Below are 16,619 nucleotides of genomic sequence, written 5' to 3' on the forward strand. Positions count from 1 at the left end.
TGAAGGAATAGGTTGAAGCTTCTTTGGTGTCACCAACTCACCCTAAATCAAATATGGAAGCACTTGACTGTAGAACATAGGTAATGGATCAAATTTCTTCTTTGGCTTCATCTTCCTTAGTTGATTTTGCTGACGTTCTTGTTGAGGAGAAGCGGGTTGCTGATGCTGGATGGACTGCTAGTACTGGATAGGATATTGAGGTGGTGCCCAAGTTTTCTCAACCTGTTTTAGGCATTGGGTATGTTTATTTTTTATAAGGACTTGGCATCACATCCACAACTTCGTAATAAGGCACCAGAACAGAATGATAATCTTGTGATTTTCCATTAATAGCCATCACTGCGTTGTTTACTCATTTCTTCTTCTTGTGGAAGTTGGATGATTTTTTCTTCCCTCCATTCGATACTTCAGCAGTATCTTGTATCTTACCCATTTTTAAGCAATGCTCAATTCTTTCCCCAGAATGGCAAGATCTGAAAACCCAGACGATACGTTGCCAGCCATTCTCTCAAAGTATGAGTCCTAGAGGGTACCAATAAACATATCCACTAACTCTCTATAGAGCAATTATGGTTGAACCCTGATAGCCATATCCCTTCATCTTTGCACATACTCCTTGAACAATTCATTACTCTTATGAGTAAGGTTCTGCAGTTGAGTACAATTAGGTGCCATGTTCATGTTGTACTGATAATGCTTAAGGAAAGCCTCAACTAGGTCTCTTTATGTACATATGTAGCTTCTTTCCAGCTGCATGTATCATTCCAAGGATTCTCCACTGAGATCGTCGTGGAAGTAATGCATAAGCAATTTTTCATCATCAAAAGTGAGCAGCCATTTTCCTGCAATAAGCCCTCAGGTGAGTCTTTGGGAAAATGATCCCTTTTATTTCTCAAAGTCGATTACTTTGAATGTCGGAGGAACCACCTAGTCTGACACTAGGCACATATCAAAATCATTGAGTCCAACAGTGTTATGTCCTTCTATAGCCTTGAGCTTCTCCTCGAGAGCACGATACTTTTCATCAGATTTATTAGCCTGTGGCTCTATAGCACGTATCACTTGCTTCATCTCTTGGTTTGGTATGTAGAAGTGAACCTAGGGTCCTCCTTATCGTGTTGTGAACCATGCACATCCGAGACAACAAATTGCTCATATGTAACAAAGCCTTCAACAACTTTCATCAATTTACTTTCAAGAGAAATCACCACAAATCTCGTCAAATCGGAAGACCCAATTGGCTAATTTGTTCACTAAATGTCTTAGCATTTTATGTTAATATTTATATAAAAAGTATTCTATAAAATATTCCTTATACTATCTAGAATAAAATATACATGAGCATATTCCTCATGTAATTAATACAATAAGCTATAAATCTTACTATATAATACAATCTCCATAGTGTCATTTAGATACACGATTTTATTCAAATATTCAAATGTCTACTACTCTCACTCTTTTCAACAAGTTTGAATTCTAAGAAATTTAACTAGAGGAGTTTATGTTTTGGCTAATCCTACAAAGGTCTCTTAGATATCCACCTACTAAACATGGCAAAACATTCTTCAGGAAGGAACTCAGGTGCAGTGTGTCCTCCGCCCTGCAAATGAAATCTGATAAATATGGCAAAATCTTCTTTGTTTAAAGTATAAAATCTTTTATAACATTAGTAGAGGAAAATCTATGTTTGAGTTTTAGAAATTGAGTAACATGAGACTTACCTTCACAGTTGCAAATGTCATCTGATTCGAGTAAGTTCTTGTGTATCTATATATGTAAAAAATTAAAAGGTATACTTAATCAGCTAGATCATAAATTATAACTAATAAACATAGCTTGTTTATTATATATAGTTCAATTTTGTGAATACCCTGAAACTTGTTCATTTGTATACCAAGATCTCCAATCATCAACAATGGAATAATTTAAAGATTTTATCCATGCTTTGGTATCCAATAATGGAACCTTCATGTCATGATCACCACTGTTATAGATAATAAACTAGTTAATAGTTTCATCTTATGCAATATAGGAACATAAGGAAAGACTATTATTGACCTGTAAATTAGTGAACGATATCCTTTTCTACTTAGATTTACATGATAATCAAAGCTACTAGGGATATCTTCCTCATAAGGTATATCAAAGGAACAACGTTGCCATTTCCCAATACTTCCCTACATCACATGCAACCAAAAGATGATATTGTTAGACAAATCAACTTAAACCGAATGGAATCGAGGCTAGAATTGTGTACGAAACACTTTCCTTATAGTATTTCAAGCACTCCCAATTTGTCTTAGAGTTTCTACGCAGGAATACCCAGGATAATTCAGCCTTATCGAGTTTGCGCAAGACCGGCGAAAACTCGAATGTAGCGAAGAGTGCTCTGGAATTATTCTAAAGGATTTGCATTTTTTCTGATATGAATTCTGAATCCGAAATTATGATTTTATAGGCCATGCTGATATTGTTTCACAAGGTAGCGACCCTTGGTGAAACAATTTCTTTTCCAAGAGTTATGACTTTTGGCCCACAGCATGGTTCACCAGCAGTTGCAACATTCCATGAAGAGTTACCACTCTTCGAATTCAAAATTCAAATCATAACATATTTTCCTTGTCATTTTGGAACACAATCATATTATTAATTATCATTAATAATTTGCAACAATCCCCCACTTGTTCTAATAATGACAAGTCTAATTCCAGAATATAGAAAGCAAAAGAGTGTTAATACAGTTAAGTATCTTTCGATTTGAACTTAACCTTAGTAAAGACAACGCAAAGCCTAATCGGAACGTTAGGTAGCTATGCTTTGAACCGTTATTCCATGTGATCAGACCGGCGTTACTATACACACACTCTTTAAAGGTTCTTCGCCTACATATCTCGCCTAGCACTATTTATGGCCATGTGCTTTTCCTGTTTTCATGAATTTTTCATGAGAGAAACTCCAACTCTCACTTTAAGACGGCACCATCTTGAAATTCATATAGGTGAAGTTCAGTTTGTATCTATTTCTTGAGATACATATCCTCCTCGATATAGAACTTCATTAAGAGTTTCTAAAAACTCAACCCTCAATTATGTAATAGTCAACATTGTCACAAAATGTTGCACCATCTTCCAAATCAACGACTTGTTGTTACCCATTGAATCTTAGGTTAAGATGTATTAACTTCAGATTGGGTTGCTATCATTGTTGGAACACTTATTCAAGGAGTTTCAACCTCACACCTCTTGAGGTTATCTTTACTAAATCCCTGGCCAATAGTTTAGTAAATGAAACATTCAAATTATAGATCAATCATATATATGTGAATTAAATGATTACATCTTTAATCAATTTTCTCACGAAAGAATATCTAAGGCCTCAGTGCCCATACTTTTCATTTTACACATATCTGAATTCTCTTGATAAATTGGCTTGACTATCACATTGTGTTAACACCTTTGAAACATTGTCTTTAGCCAATGGAACTTCCAACAGAAGGTCCTTCAACCATTCAACTTCTTGACCAGTGGAAGCGAGATCCACACACTATGGCTTCATAGTCAAGAGAGTGGTACATGTTTGTTTCTTGCTCTTCCAAGAAATCTCACCCCCAAATAGTGTAAATATCCACTTAGTTGTAAATTTATGATCTCCAATACTCGATATCCAACTCATATTGGTATATCCTTCTACTATGGCAGGAAACCTACCATAGCGGAGGTCAAGATTTTGGTTTTTAAAAGATAATCAAAATTCTTGAGATGGCCTTCCAATGCTCACCATTTGGATTTCTAGTAAATCTACTCATTTACCAATGCTCACCATTTGGATTTCTAGTAAATCTACTCATTTACTAAGTGCAAATGTTATGTCAGGTCTAGCAAATTACATTAAAAAACCAATTTCACTTGCGTATTCTAATATAACCACATCTCTTCCATCATCATTTTGACACTAAGATCAAATTGAATATTCACTTTCTTGAAACGTGATAGTTTGAACTTATCAAGAACTTTCTCAAAGTGTCTTTGACTAAGTTCATAACCCCCACTATTTTGCATTACTTTGATCTCCAAAAGAGTGTCAATTAGTCCAAGATCTTTCATCTTGAATGTGGTTTTCTCAACCCCCACTCTTTCGTTTTACTTTGATCGCAAAGAGTGCCCACTATTTCAAGATTTTGCATCTTGAATGTGGAAGTTAGAAACCTCTTTGTTTCTAAGATTTCATTCGTCTCTTTGATAATGATCAACATGGAGACAAAGGAATATCACAAAATTCTTACACAACTTTGTGTACAAACACTTATCACAAGAATTAGATGAAAAAGGTTTTTAGATAATCATGCATGATGATGCAAGAAGGTTTTTAGATGAAGTGAGAGATTAAATTATGAGCAATTTAAAATAAATAGTATGAATTGCAATGAGTACCTTAGTTATGTTCACTTCTCTCAAATCTTCTCTTGAACTTCTATGTTCAACCTTCTTGATCAACCACATCATTGATGTACATGACACTTTAGATCCTTTTCTTATTTGATAACCTTTGTCTTCATCAAAAATAAATATAAGATGTATTCTTCACAATCTCCCCCTTTTTGATGATGACAAACTCTTTGAATTCTTGTTTTGATAATATTGAAAATTCTCCCCTTAATTTGTGTGGTTCCTCCTTAATCGGAGAATCTTACAATGACAAAGTCAAACTTTTAATGTCATTGTTTCGGTGCTTGTTTTAATCCATACAAGGATTTAACAAGCTTATACACCTTTTTGTTCATCAGTAGGAACAATATAACATTCTGATTGCTCCATATAAATCTCCTCATTGAGATTTCTATTTAGGAATGTCCTTTGACATTTATTTGATGAAGCTAATGCAAACAAAACTATAATTTTCATTATGCTTGCTTCTAGTGCATATGTGTCAAAATAATCAACATCTTTATTTTGTCTAAAACCCTTGGTTACTAATCAATCCTTGTAGATGTTTTAATGTACCATCACTATGATACTTTTTCTAAACATCCGTTTGCATCCAAAGGAGTATGATTTGACATTGTTGATTCCATTTCATCTTGGATAACATCATTCCAAGAGAAGTCCCTTGAAATTACATCTTCATTGTAACTCTTTATGATCATCTTCCACTTGAAGAATAATAGGAATCTTACGAACAAAATTCTCATATTTTTCGTCTATTGAATACAAGAAATATGCCGACAATCGATTTTGTTCGGTCCTAAATCCTTAGCCTTTTAGACTTTCTGCCAATTCTAAGTTCGATTTGTTTTTCAACAATCATTGATGAACTTTCTATTTGTATTTCAACAATCCGTAGAGAACATTCTTCACAAGGTTCTTATTTGTGGGAATTTTGAATTCCTTATCCTCCGCGATAAGATTCTCAAATCCCACATCTCGGAATTCAATAGTTATATTAGACTCTAAGATCCATCTTTGAATGATCTTTATATTAATAAGTCTCATTTAACACCAGCATGTTATTCACATAGAGTACAAATCAAAATTCAATTTCATAGTTTAAAAAATTCAAACAATTTTTTTTTCTTTGTCGTAATTGACAATGAAATTAAATCAAATTGATAGAATCTAATTTCATGTATTATTTCGAAAAATATAAAACTTAGTAAATGCTTAACATAACTTGTATATAAGCATCAGATTCAACAATATAATTTTGAAACAAAACATATAATAAAAGCATTACAACAATATATATTCAAAATTTAGATTTGACAATTCAATTGGATTAATTGGATAGAAGAATAAAATATTATATGTTATATAGAAACCACCTATGTACATATATAACAAAATTCTTTATATCTAAAATCACATATAGATCAATGCGTGAATTTTAAAACAGTGCCTTCAGAAAGTCATATGAAGCAGTGCTTCGGATCAATTAAGCAGTGCTTCGGTTCAATTTTTTAATTTGGATTGTCTCAAAGTTTTTTTTTTTTTTTAATTCCAGTATAATACCGCAAATCGTAGTATATAATTAGAACAAAAATATTAACCAGAATAAATAATGAAGCCACAGTTCAGAAACACAAATGACCATATATAATAATACTTTAATTTCCATTATAGATACTTTCAATTTAAGTTACGGTTTTTATCAATTAACCATGAAAACAAAAAAAAATTAAAATATCAATCATTTGACTCTGATTTATATGAAAGGCAATAAAAAACGTACCCGAATTCATGATTTCGATTTTGATTCTTGAATTTTAATATGGAAGCCTCAATTGCCATTATTTAAAAAAAATACTATAAGATTGTTAGAAAAATCAACTTAAACCGAATGGAATCGAGACTAGAATTGTGTACGAAACACTTTCCTTATAGTATTTCAAGCACTCCCAATTTGTCTTAGAGTTTCTACGCAGGAATACCCAGGATAATTCAGCCTTATCGAGTTTGCGCAAGACCGGCGAAAACTCGAATGTAGCGAAGAGTGCTCTGGAATTATTCTAAAGGATTTGCATTTTTTCTGATATGAATTCTGAATCCGAAATTATGATTTTATAGGCCATGCTGATATTGTTTCACAAGGTAGCGACCCTTGGTGAAACAATTTCTTTTCCAAGAGTTATGACTTTTGGCCCACAGCATGGTTCACCAGCAGTTGCAACATTCCATGAAGAGTTACCACTCTTCGAATTCAAAATTCAAATCATAACATATTTTCCTTGTCATTTTGGAACACAATCATATTATTAATTATCATTAATAATTTGCAACAGATATAAGTAACATGAACATGTTATTATTATAATTTACCTTTATTAATTATATACCTTACCTTACGTATGTGCAGTGCTTTGCGAACATTATCATCGTTGGCCCAATAAGCGGAAAGTTTATATGGAAGGTTCTAACAGTGGAGAAAAACAAACATCACATTAACAAAAATGCATATGATTTATGATGCAACATAAGTTAATATCTTTTATTCAACAAGAAAGCTTGAAAGATTACTCGGCATTTTAAGGGCGACACTTTGGAGTGATATTTATTAATTAGAGATCTCCTTGGAGAATTTTCAGTATTTAGCCATGTACATAGCGGTTCTAAAAGGGCTATACTAATTTCTGATATAGCCTATAAAAAACAAAAGAATGGTGCTAAGTTAGTGATTGTTTAAAAAAATATTTTACTCATAAAATTTGATTAAAAGATGATACATTTATATACCTTTTCGAAAGAACGGAGTACTTTGGAACATAAAACTCTTTTGGTCTCTGAATTTGTATAATCTCCATTACAATTTTTTTGCAGTGACTACAAAATATTAGATATTTGTTAGCATTTTCCTTCGTTTTTATATCAAATGAACCAAAAAGATATTCTAGAGTTAAATTTTAAGAATTGCTACAGAAAAAGTATAATTTAATAACCTCGTATAGTTCATCAGATATGAGTCCAGTTCCATGAGCAAAAGGGATTCTATAGTTTATTTCCTTTTTATTTGTTACAGGATTCCCTAACACGTATACCTGAAGAAAATATCAAAATTCACATAATCTGGAGTGATATGAATGAAATAGGAGTTATCTTTTAAGGTGCTAACCTGAAGATTTATCCATGGTGGGATCCCTTTTTCATTTGCTAAAAACAATTTAATTAATGAATAATTGAACGAGCAACATGCAACAAAAGAAATATAAATCACCAACTTCTAACAATGGTTCAGCAATGAGTTTTTACCTTGTATAATTTCTTGAACAATTACAGGAAGAGTAATACCCGAATATGAGTCGCCGCTGATGTAAACTTCATTTGATTGAAATTTTGGATGATCGATCAACCACTACAAAGGTTTATAATATACCTATTGTAATTTTATTCATGGATTGACATAACTGCACACAAAACTTAAAAACAAAGAAAAAGTGATTTTAGTGAACACCTTTCTAAAAAATTGGTGAGCTTGGTCAATTTGTATCGAGTCACGTCGTTGAGAACCCGAATCTGTAGTGGCATAAGTGAAGCCCGTAGAAACAGGCAAATCTACAAATATAATGCTACTCACCTATATCAAGGAATATCATTATAAATATTTGTAATAATATATACAAAAATAAAATAAAAAAGGGTTAATAAACTTTTTTGGTCCCTCTAAATATTACAGATTTTGTTTTTAGTCCCTCCAGAATTTTTCTTTAAGAAATCGTCCCTTCAAAATTTTTCGTCTAAACTATTGGTCCCTAACGTCAAATTTGCTAGAGATTAGCTACGACTTACGAAATTTGACGTTAGGGACCAATAGTTCAGAAGAAAAATTTTGAAGGGACGATTTCTTGAAGAAAAATTTTGGAGGGACTAAAAACAAAATTTAAAATATTTAAAGGGACGAAAAAGTTCATTAACCCAATAAAAAATAAAAAAGGATTGTTGAAATAGATTTAAAAAAAGTGGATTTGCAACTCTAACCTTTGTCCATGAATGTTCCCTCAAGATCAGATTTGGCAAGCTCCCATTGTATTCCTCTCTTTTAAATCCAATTGGCCCTAGGCAATTCAACATCTCAAATTACAACACTTCAATTATTCAATTAGCAAATTTGGCTACATTTTTTATCACTACTTTTATACTGTCTTTTCAATAAAGATAAATTATAACTAAATTTTTTAACCAACAATGAGCTACATGAATTACGGACACCACACCCACACATACATAAGAGATAACACTATAATACTGATTCTAATAAGAATTTAAAAAATAAGTAAATTAAATGTATTTTAAAATATCAATATCATGACTCAAATATAAACACAGACACAATTTTTTTTATAGTATCGTGAAAATTATAGATTTTTTTAGTATATTTCTTATACTCTTAGCCATAAAATATAGTAACTTCCATTGTTATCTTGTAAATTACTTGACATTTTGAAATTGAAGTAGAGAGAAAATAATTGATCAGCTCTAAAATGGATGCACAGATTCACGATAACTGCTCTCATTTGAAATTTAAAAAATAAAATAAATAAAATCTAGTTCTCATAAGCTTTGTCTATTTCAAATTTAAATAGAATTTCAACATTTAAATCTCTCACACAGTATGACGTCATAAGCTTTCTAATCGATTCATACTAGTTAAATAGTTTATTTAATCTAACAATTAGACGAGATCAATGATCCCTCTAATTTTTAATCCAACCGACTGATTCGGTCCAATTTAAAAAAACTATTTTTAAGAGTGATATATTTAAAATTTTGGGTTAATAGTAATTTATCCCCTGTAATATGAACATGTTTTGGTTTACCCCTACTGTTGCCAAAGACAGGTTTTGACAGCGGTTTTTTTAAAAAAACAGATGCCAAATAGAAAGGGGGAAAAGCAAAATTCACTACTATTACTATTAACCTAAAATCTTTGTTTTGTTTATCTCTGACAAAATTAAAGAGTGTTATAAAATAGACAAAAATAATTGTCAAAAGAGTTTTATATTTTTAAGGAGTAAAACTAGTCAGAGACCCGTACTTCCGCACGGGTGATTTTTTTTCTGGTGTAGTATTTTTGTAATGATATGAATAATATAAATAAAAGGAATTATAAGCAATATGCATAATTAAAAGCAATTGTTTTATTTGAATAGAGTTAGAGTTTAATTGATTGCGCGCTCTGTCATACTCCCAATTCTTTGAAAACCTAATATTCATAGGAATCGTTTTGAAATTTGAAAATAAATACTTTAGTTTTCAAATAAAAGTCATTATTGTTTAAAATAAAATAGGCATTGTATTGAAATTGGTCCTTAAGATAGGTTAAGAACACAATAGCAAAATTGGGTCAGGTAATTTAATAATTAATGGTCCAACAACAATTAAAAGAAAATGATATACTCCACTATGGTTTAATTATAAATGAAAAATGATCATATAAATTCAATTATATTAAATAATCATATAAAAAAATACTATAAGATGGAGATAATAAAAATAAAATATTAACATTTAAAAATAAAAATTATCTCTCAATTAATAGTAATTGTTGATTAAAATAAAATAACTACTATGTTGATAATGACCCGTGAAATAAAAAAATAATTTGATGCGATATAAAATATATTTAAAAACAAATGTAAAATAAACAATAATCATGGAAATTTAATTGTATTAAATAATGATAAAAAATCGTGAGATGGAGAAAAAAATAAAAATAAAGATATTATCTCTCAAATAAAGACAATGATTGATTAAAATAAAATAGACATTATGTTGATAGTGACCCGTGAGATAATAAATAAATAAATAGAGAAAAAAATTAAAATGAAAGTAAGAAAGTGTGAAAAAATGTGAGAGAAATTTGAAATTTTAATTAAGATAGAGAAAATGTGTAATGATCGATTAAAAAAAATTAAATATTGAGTTGATAATGGCCCGTGAAATAATTAAATATTTTTGGGAATAATAATTAAATGATCGATTATTAATATTTTTTGCGATAATAGATAAATGTTGAAAAATTAAAATGAAAGTATGGAAAAATGAAATGCGAAAGAAATTTGAAATTTTTAGTAAGATTAAAATTTAAAAATAGATTATTAATATTTTTTGTGATAATAAATAAATTAAGAAAAATTAAAATGAAAGTAAGAAAGTGTGGGAAAATGAAATGTAAAAGAAATTTCAATATGACTTCCATCATCCATGGCTTACATGTGATGTCATCATTCATGCAATAAAGTTGTAGGGAAAATGTTATTTAATTCGGACCAATGAAAAGCTAACACTTGGGTCATCCATTCAATAAAGTTGAAAGAGTGAATACTTAATTTGTTAGTTACAAAAATGACCTTTTATTAATGCAAATAAATTTTGGTGAAAGGGTAATTTAGGCAATTTGGTCAATCTATTATTAATGAATAGATAGTAGAAGTAGAAGAGTAGATAGATAGAAGTAGATAGATAGATAGTAGAGTAGATAGTAGATATAATATTTTTTTGTTAGTATTTACTTCCCTTCACTGAGGGCAAGATCTGCCACGGCACCAGAGTTGCAATTAGCTATTTCAAAGACAAGACCAGACAAAGCAGAACAACCAGGTCCACCCGTTAGCCAAAGCATGAGAGGATCTTCTTTGGGATTATTTTCTGATTCGATGAAATAATAAAACACTTGCACTTCCTCTTTTTCTCCCACTCCCACATACCTTATCAACAATATATGAATATATGAATACATCGAAACAAAAACTTAAAAAGCATGAACTATGAAGTATATAGGTAAGTAAATCAAACTGACCCAGTTTCGAGCAGAAAAGGAAGGGGACCATTGAATCCAGGAAGAAACTTTACTGTAGAGCCACACGTTGCAACTTGAAATGAAATATGTGATAATAGAAGAACAACAAAAATAACCTTTCCAATAAGGAAATCATGATGAGTAGCATTGCTTTGACTAAACTTTGCCATATTTTTTATGTTGTTCATGTCAAAAGGAAAGTGTTGCAAGCCTATTATATATAGTGGAGAAAGAGTAAAAATTGATTTCAAGTAAGGAGAAAGAGTCCCCGGTCCCGAGTGTGGATAACGCCACAGTGAATGAAGATGATATGAATAAAAACTCATCGTACACCTAGCTAAAGTGGTTAAGAAACGGCCACGTCTATAGAATTCAAATATCGTTAATGATATGATGCATTTTTTACACGTGAATAAATAATGGTCATATATACAAGGAAAAGTAATTGCATTGTAATTAGAGGGGACAAATTTGAACCGTCCGATCCAAACCCACCGATTCATTGTTTTTATGCAATCGGGTCGGGTATTAGATTAATTCTGTTTTTTAATTTGAATAGTATAGAGTTGTTTCGGTCGAATTTGGATAATTATTTTAGATCCAACAAAAATCAAAACCAATTGAAGCTAGTTAATATTTATTTTATTTATTTTTATTATCATGATTGATTCAGTATAAAAATGGAGTTCATAATGTTATAAGATTATTATCATTTTTATAATTTAATTGTGTCATTGTGTAATCACAAGACTACATATGGAACATGAAATTTTGAGTATTATTTAGTTTGTAGTTTAAAATATGACAATAGTCAAATTAGTATCAAACGATATTTGAAATATTATCGCATAATAATAATTTTTTTTCAATTATAAAGAATACTTTTTCATTAGTTTATTCTCAAATTTTGATAATTTTTTAAAAAATATATTAAAAGTTAAATGTTTGTGAATTTTATAAATGGTGAATCATTTCAATACATTTACTTAATAAATATTAAACAGACTAACTCAACCTGATTTATTCGTCAAACCGAGTTAATCGAATTTGTCAAAAACTGAAATTTTATCTGTTAGAGTTGGGTCTTAAAATTGAAACTGTGGTTTACACCGAATTTAAATTTTGGGCCCGAAACCAATCCGAACCGACCGATGGTTTAGCCCTAATTGTAACTAACTACTCACACAAACAATAATCATGATATTTATTTGGCAAAATACTTTTTTTTAATGTTAGTTTTGGGGTTTATTTTGGCCCCTTAACTTCAAAAAATTTTATATTGATTTCTTATATCTTCAAAATGTATCATTTTAGTCCTATTTGTTATATTAACGATTGATTTAGCGATCGATTTTTGGGTTTTTCATCGTTAATTAGACAAAAAGGATCAACATGATACATTTTGAAAATGTAAGGGACCAATATAGAACTTTTTGAAGATAAATGACCAAAAAGGACCCCGATGCTAACATACGGGACCAAAAAAGATATTATTCCTATTTATTTTTTGAGAGTAAGTCTTGTTTTTCTATTTAAAAAGTGGTTTTAAAATATATCATAGAAGAAATTATCGGGTCGAGTTGCAAAATGACACCTCTAGAATAAGATAGTTTAATTCTATATTATACGATTACTATTTATACACTCTCTATTGTAAAAATACCATTATAAGTAATTTCTCATACAATGAGATATTCAAATAATTCTCTAAAAGAATTCATTAATGGTCGTTAGACTACTCCAAATAATTTCTCAAATGAGGAGAAATTCAAATAATTCTCCAAAGAGAATTTAATAATGGTCGTTTGACTACTTGTCATACCCCAAAATTTTCCCATCTCATTTCACCTTTCAAGCTCATACTAAAGTTCAAGACATAAGGACATACTCTCCTAAACAATGACCTCCTAAACTAAGGTTTTGATTTCTCTGAAGAAAATTAATAAACCAAGGTCCCCAATGGATTTCAGATGACTTATGATGTTTCAAACTATCTCCATGACAAAATTCAGGCTTCAATTCCAAGGATTGCCCATTCAATTGCTCAGAAAGTCAACAGTCGACTAGTTTGACCTAAAAGTCAACTGTGGTCAAAGTGCAGTCAAAATTCCTGATTTTTTGCAAACATCCTTATTTTGAAGTATCATTCATCATTTGATCAAGGATTGATCATGATTCATCAAGGAAAGGTCAGAAATCAACAAAACCTAAAGTTTCTAAATTAGGGTTTTTTTGACCTAAAGTCAACTGAACTTTGACCAGCCATAACTCTCACATGGAACATCAGAAATTTTCCATCCAAAGCTCACCTTAAAAATTGAAGGAGATATGCCTTGTCAAAGTTGGACAATTTTAAGGGGAAAAATGTGAAACAAAAGGCTTCAAAATGGATTTCTTTGTAAAGAGTCCCAACTTTTTATGATCCAATCTTGATCCTAAAGTTATCCAAGACTCCAAATCTAATTGCCACGAATTTTTGAATTTTATTTGATTTTATATGAATTATTAATCATTTAAAAGTGATAATTAACTCATATAAATCATGTGAAAATCCAAAATATTTGGTTTAAGATATTATGAGGATCAAATTCAATCATCATTTAGGTCATATTATCAATATAATTTCGTGCTCCCCTAGATTGATTGGAAAATATTGAGATTAGGCCAAAATTAGTAACATTTGCAAATCAAATTTTCCAAAGTTCCAATCAAAGATTACACAAGATTTCTTCTACAATTGTTGACCTAATATGTTCCATTATATAAGTTAAACTATTCCAGATACAAGGGACACGGAAATTCTGCCTCCAAGAACCCTAGTTTTGTTCTTCAAAATTCAAGAACAAGTGGAAATCAAATTTAGAGTTGGAGAAGGATTCAAAGCATTCTAAAGGTTCAAACACAATCCTTGGAGGTTCTTGAAGCGATTTGGATCACTGCACGACATCAACACCCCCAGAATTATCTCCTACAAACCGAGGTATGTTGCAAAATTCTCAAACTCGATTGCTTTGATTCATGGTATATAAGCATGTTTTGAATGCGTACATATGTTTGTTATGATGTTGTGAATGATTCTGGAAAGTTAATTGTGGTTCTATGCGTGTTTATGACTTCTGCCATCGTTAGGGTTTGTTAGTTTCAATTAGGGCTTTTTGATTCAGGCATCGCGCCAAATTTATATTGTGTTTTGCTTGTATCCGTTGAAGCACAGGTGTAATAGGTTGGAAGCTTTTATAGCTCTCTGTAAAAGAGCGCTGTAAAAGATGTTAAGTTGTTTTCTTGATAAGGAAGATGAAGACGTGGCTCCTTCCCATTGGCCAGAGGGGCGCGCGCGTTTTTGTTTTGAATTCATGGATCTGGTGCATTAAGATGAATGTGGTATCATGCGCTCTCGTCACTACAGCCACCAGATCTCTCTCTCCCCAGATCCAACGTATCCTGAAGCGCAAGCACATCATACACCTTCACCAGCGTGCCACATGGAATCAGAGCTAAGTTTTTTTAAATTTTTTTTAGTTTTAATTACATAAATGCTTTTATTTATTTATTTATTTTCCTTACTATTATAATTGTTTTTTATTTTTATTCTAATAAATTAGTTTTATAATAAATTTATAATTATTTACTTTTTATCGAAAGTTCAATTTTTTATAATTCTATTAATATTTGTTTATATATATATATATATATTTTATTATAATATACTTTTAATCAATTAAATAATTAGGATTTAATCCAATAATTATTTAATTGTTATATTTAATCGAACTTTCGTTTTTTCTTTACCCTTTAATGGTTATTTTAAATATTAAACTTTAATTTTCATTTTTATTTAAATTGTAATTAACCCTGATTTATCCCGATCAATTAGGGTTGTTGATCTTTAAATACACTAACCTTTCTCTTCTTCCTTCTTGGTTTTTCAGGGTTGATCAAAAATTCGACGAAAGCGCGAGGCATTGGCATTAATTTGTCTTTTTATTTTTCTTGCCCTTATTATTCTGTTTTTTATTTCCCCTTCTCCGCAGGTGTTTGTTGTAATAGCGTATGAGTTTATTCTTTCTGTCTATAATTTTGCCTTAATATTATTTGATGTGGTTAGTAACTGTCGCATGCTCGCGAAAAATGAACAGAGTCGCCACCAATATATTTATCCCATAAGGGAAAGGAATATCAGAAAACCTAACACAGGAAGGAACAGGGTCTTGCGACCAGAGAACAGGGTACGGGAGTCGGTTACGCAAGGGGAAGGTGTTAGCACCCCTCGCGCCCATCGTACTCGATGGTATCCACCTATGTTTGTTTCTATCTAAAGGGTGTGTACTATGTCTATGTCTATATATGCGAATGAATGCAAAAGAAATACGGGGAAAAGAAGGAAATATTTACAAGTGTGCTCGTTCAAGCCCCGCGACTTGATGCCTACGTATCCTTTTCAGGAATCAGAGCGCCGTAGTTCGGCTCACGATTTTCTGTTTGTTTTTGTGTTTTTTAGTTGGGCGGAGTTAACGCTCGCGCTCTTGCATAAGGGGACAGCCTAGGATGCAATGGAGCGGAGATAACAATGTCCTTAAGAAAGGAGAGAAAGAGAGAGAGTTTGAGTGTTTCGAGGAGATCCCTTAAGCAAGGGAAACTCGAGTTACTCTTTGGTTTGTATTTTTTAAAGGTTGGGAACTCACGCCTGAATGGAACCCTTAAGCAAGGGAGCCCCAAGCACTCGAACATCCCTTAAGCAAGGGAAGTTACAAGCTATCATTCCCTTTTTATTAGTCAAAGTATTTATTAGTCATTTTTTATGCGTTTTCTTGATATTTTTTAATGGGAGTTTATTCAAGTATTTTTAGATGTTTTATGTTGTAAAAGAAAAAGAAACTAGCCTAAGTATGAAGGGAATTTCTACCTAATGTTATCATGGTTTCTACCTAAGGTTAGGATTTAAAAGAAGCATGAAAAAATAAAGCGCTAAGTAAAATATTGAGAATAGCATAAGAACATGAAAAAGAACAAGTTAAAAATATAGCACAAAGGTGAATTAAAAGTACTATTATTTTTATAGTTTTTTATGAAAGAAATGAGTTCAAAAGATAAGTAAAAAGACTAAAAAACACATAGCCTAAAACTAATATTTTGTTTTCTATGTCATTTTTTATTACCTAAAAATCTAACAAAATTATGATTTTATTGTTTTATCAAAAGAAATTTAATAACCAAAAAAACTATGTCAATACCTATATTCTAACAAGAAAGATATGTGATAGGGGGGTGAAAACCAAAGATGATGGTGCAATCGGTAAACTGGGCGCAGGGCCCATCCAGAACTGGCCCTA

The 16,619-nt window shown here is 31.1% G+C and overlaps 1 protein-coding gene across 1 annotated transcript; it reads right to left on the reverse strand.

Moving 5' to 3' along the window:
- Positions 1–1,322: 1,322 nt before the first annotated feature.
- Positions 1,323–11,589, reverse strand: LOC131644812 (serine carboxypeptidase-like 7). The gene is made up of 14 exons (XM_058915404.1): positions 11,290–11,589; positions 11,037–11,197; positions 8,469–8,545; positions 7,945–8,067; positions 7,743–7,845; positions 7,606–7,643; positions 7,433–7,531; positions 7,230–7,316; positions 7,014–7,136; positions 6,838–6,909; positions 2,062–2,180; positions 1,874–1,987; positions 1,725–1,770; positions 1,323–1,603 (listed from the first exon to the last, which is right to left on the reverse strand). Exons 1-14 carry the CDS (start codon positions 11,475–11,477, stop codon positions 1,520–1,522), a joined length of 1,434 nt encoding a protein of 477 aa, XP_058771387.1. The 5' UTR covers positions 11,478–11,589; the 3' UTR covers positions 1,323–1,519.
- Positions 11,590–16,619: the final 5,030 nt, after the last annotated feature.

This window comes from Vicia villosa, linkage group LG1, assembly GCF_029867415.1.
Source record: "Vicia villosa cultivar HV-30 ecotype Madison, WI linkage group LG1, Vvil1.0, whole genome shotgun sequence".
Classification (NCBI taxonomy): Eukaryota; Viridiplantae; Streptophyta; class Magnoliopsida; order Fabales; family Fabaceae; genus Vicia; species Vicia villosa.